The sequence below is a fragment of the Diaphorina citri genome, unplaced genomic scaffold (assembly GCF_000475195.1).
Source record: "Diaphorina citri unplaced genomic scaffold, Diaci psyllid genome assembly version 1.1 scaffold843, whole genome shotgun sequence".
Lineage (NCBI taxonomy): Eukaryota > Metazoa > Arthropoda > Insecta > Hemiptera > Psyllidae > Diaphorina > Diaphorina citri.
In genome coordinates, this window is record NW_007378275.1 from 10,813 (window position 1) to 14,541 (window position 3,729).

Sequence of the window (3,729 nt, forward strand, 5' to 3'; positions counted from 1 at the left end):
CCGTAATCCTTCATTAGGTAAGTCCGTAATCCTTTGGTAAGTCCTGTAGTCAAGTCCGTCGCATTTGTGGATCGTAGAAATTAGAGGAAAAGCGTTGCTTGTAAACAAGGGGATTACTGGAGAAGTTGTGTATTGAAAAATGTGGTGTTTTGGCACATCCACTAATAAGCTCTTTTTCTCACATGAATTATGATTGGATTCAATTTTTCCTAGTTCCCTATAAGGAAACTTAGGGATCTGCTTAACTATGAGTAAAAATTATCTCACCTTATAAGTAATAGTACATCCTGCTTTCTTGTATAGATCACTATCACTATGACTATATCAATCAACTATCAATAATTTATTCTACTATCAATTATTGATCACTTCAATATACCTATGCTATAAGCAGATATCTGGGGAGTTACCCGAATACCTGAGTTGTAGATATTATTATTCCTAGTAAACTACCTACATCTATGTACAATTGATTCTCTATTTATTGATCACATTGATTGATATCGATACCCGTTATCTGGTGTGTTTTTAATCGCTATAAAAATCATCGCTTTCCTGAAAAGGCTCGAAGTTTTCTACTTGATGGGTAAATTATTCCAAGAAGAATTGATTCGAAGGAAAAAAGCTACGTAGGAAACTTTGATAAGCGCCGAACTTGCAGGATCAAAAGTTGGTTTTGAAATGCATCTCATGTCCAGCTTAAACATAAAAGGGCTGATTGTCAATGACAAAAGTCAATGCCTGGGGTAAATTTTCAATTTTAAAAATTATAGATACCTACTTATTTCTTCTTCTCTAGAATCTAGATAAAAATCAGACCATAATAGGTATTCACTTGATGATCAAGGGGCAGTACCTAACAGATTGTTTGTAGTTTTGCACAAAGCTCCTTAATCAAGGCGAGCTACAGAATTTCGACTTCTTGTGGAATCACATGACACATTTACTTGTGTGCCACCCTGTACATTTATTATATTTAAGTCTTCTAATTAAAATGATTTATAGGTACCTCGAACGCAACGGGACTTAATTAGAGCAATAGGTACTTAACGAATGGGGGAAGAATTTTTTTTAGTTGCATAATAGTACTGATTTATTGGTAGATAGCTAGACAGTAAGAAGATAACAGGGTCCCTTTGTTGTTGATAAAAATAATGAAGTACATACCTACATATTTTACGGAGTGTAAAAAAAGGAATACCTAGATAAAAAAAGAATCTGGATTTGTTTTTCTACTAACTAAGAAACCATTTTCAGTTAGAGAACTCAAATGTTACCAGATTTATTTGGAACATACCTTAAAACAGAGAAGATAATTTTATTGTTTCAGGCGAAAATTATAAATCCATGTAGCTAAAATTGTGGACTCCTGTTTACAGAGAAAAAAGTCCTATAGCTTCGCCAACAAGAAAAAAAAACGCTATTTAAGGAGAAAAAAAGAAGAAGAAAAAAAAATAATAACCTCTTCAAGTTTGCTTCTTTAAACTTTAAACACCCTGTATAAACTACAAAACTCTATGTGAGTTATATATCTTCAGAATTGACATGAGCTTAAAGGTGCGATTCACGATAAATTCCACATACCTTCATGAACTAGCATAATCCCAATACAAGTAAAACTAGGTATTCACTGAAACATAATCCAAGTTCAAATTTTAATTAATTTACAAACTTCTCCATGTCAATTTGAAAAAATCAGAAATGGACTGTGACTGATCCGGATAATCTCAGTGTTAAAGGCAGATTTTTATTTGTACACTCTTGTCTGACCTAAATGGACAATATGATGCATAGGTAGATGATACATACATAGGTACATATTATTAGAAAACCATAAACAATTATTGATGAAATTTCCTGTCTGTTGTACAATGTCACATTATTTGTTTTCAGGTGAATTCAACATCGGTGGTCTGACATTCCATTGGTTCCCCGAAGGTATTTTCGGAATTGCCCTAACCCCTCCCGAGGCTGACGGATTCAAAAACCTTCTCTTCCACCCTATTGCTTCTCATTCTGAGTTTGCCGTCTCTACACGTGTCTTGAGAAATAAAACTCTAGCCGAATCTGCTGATAGTTACAACGCATACGTGAAGATCGGAGATAGAGGTCGGGATGGACATTTGACCTCTCACGTCATGGACCACAACGGTATCCTTTACTTCAACTTGATCGACAGAAACGCCGTCGGTTGTTGGAACTCGCAATATCCTTACAAACCTGAGAACATTGGACACATCGATATTGACAATGAGGCTCTGATCTTCCCCAGTGATGTCAAAGTAGTGGGTGATGACTTGTGGGTCATTTCCGATAGAATGCCAATCCATCTCGAGTCAGAACTGAACTTCAACGATGTTAACTTCAGAATATTCACCGTCCCCCTTCAAGAAGCTGTGCGAGGTACAGTGTGTGAAAGCCCACTTGTTCCTGCTGGATATCAGAAGCCAGCACTTTATGGTCCTCTAACTTACGTAGATAACAATTTGTATCCAATTCAACCTTATGTCCCCAATTACATACCCCAGAACAAACCTAAAAATTTCTTCACCAAGAAAATCTTTGCCCGACCTGAACTACCAAGCTATGTGACAGAACCAGACATTCCTATCCCACAGAACAATCAACTTGCTTTTCCACAAAACAATCAACTTGCTGTTCCACAAAATAATCAACAAGGTGCCAAATTCGTTCCCAGTTACAATCCCCAACCCCAAGTAAACACCTGGTCTTATAACAAATTCTACAATTTGTAAATCCAACAACAGGAGTATCAAAATCCTGAGTGTAAAATTGTAAGTAAATCTTAGATAATGAAATTTTCTATTCGCAATCAAGTTACCTATTCACCTAGATGACTCCTTTGTAAATGTACTTTCTCTTCCTTCTTATATTTTCTCATAACCTAAGCTAAAATATTTACTAATTTCGTGTACAAAACCAAAGCTAGAAGATTTAGATATCTGAATTTGTATCATAACTAGTTAATTATTTGTTGTAGAGTCTGCTGAAGAATGTCATTTAATTGGCGATTAAAAAAATCAGTATCCTGTGAGATTGACAGGTAAGAGATATTATGTTTGTAGGTTCTTTAGTTAAAGAATACTAAGTACCTACCTAGTAAATATTTCTTAGGAAAAGGGCTATTGATCTGTAAAAAACTCAGAATAGTATTATACAAATTGAACAAATTCTATGTGATCAATGTATCTATGTACATCAAAAAGATGTTATATTATTCCCTAGTAGAATCCATTTTAAGATATGGGGTTACCTTATATGCATATGCACCTGAATATGTAATAAATTCACTTTATAGTCTTCAAAGAAAAATCATTAAAAAAATTTTCAAGATGGAACCACAATACTTATTGACTCCTGAGCTATTATGTAAACAAATTCTTTTAGAACACCACTTCCATAAAGAAGAATACAAACAAATAGAACAAAACCAGTACAACATGCGAAGACCACATTTAATTAGAACCAGAGCATACACTAATTATGGAACAAGAATGCTGTCAAATTTAATACCTACATTAATTGAAGAAATATGCGGAGATTTTCTTGATGAGAACAATAGAAGAGTTGCAAAAATCAAAATCAAAGAAAAGCTTGTTGAAGTAAATCGAAGGAACAATTGAAGAAAACAAAGGAATAACAGAAGAAGAATCACCTACACCCCCAAGAAGTTTTTGTAAGCTTTGGGGGTGAGCTAACCTTTGTAAT

The 3,729-nt window shown here is 34.5% G+C and overlaps 1 protein-coding gene across 1 annotated transcript in view; it reads left to right on the plus strand.

The window, feature by feature from the left end:
• Window positions 1–3,138, plus strand: part of LOC103512478 — a gene marked incomplete at its 5' end in the record, with an annotated part of 12,649 nt that extends 9,511 nt beyond the window's left edge. The window contains one exon of the mRNA XM_026825935.1: window positions 1,894–3,138. Within this exon, the coding sequence (XP_026681736.1) occupies window positions 1,894–2,756 (863 nt within the window). The remainder of the gene's footprint in view (window positions 1–1,893) is intronic.
• Between the last annotated feature and the right edge of the window lie 591 nt (window positions 3,139–3,729).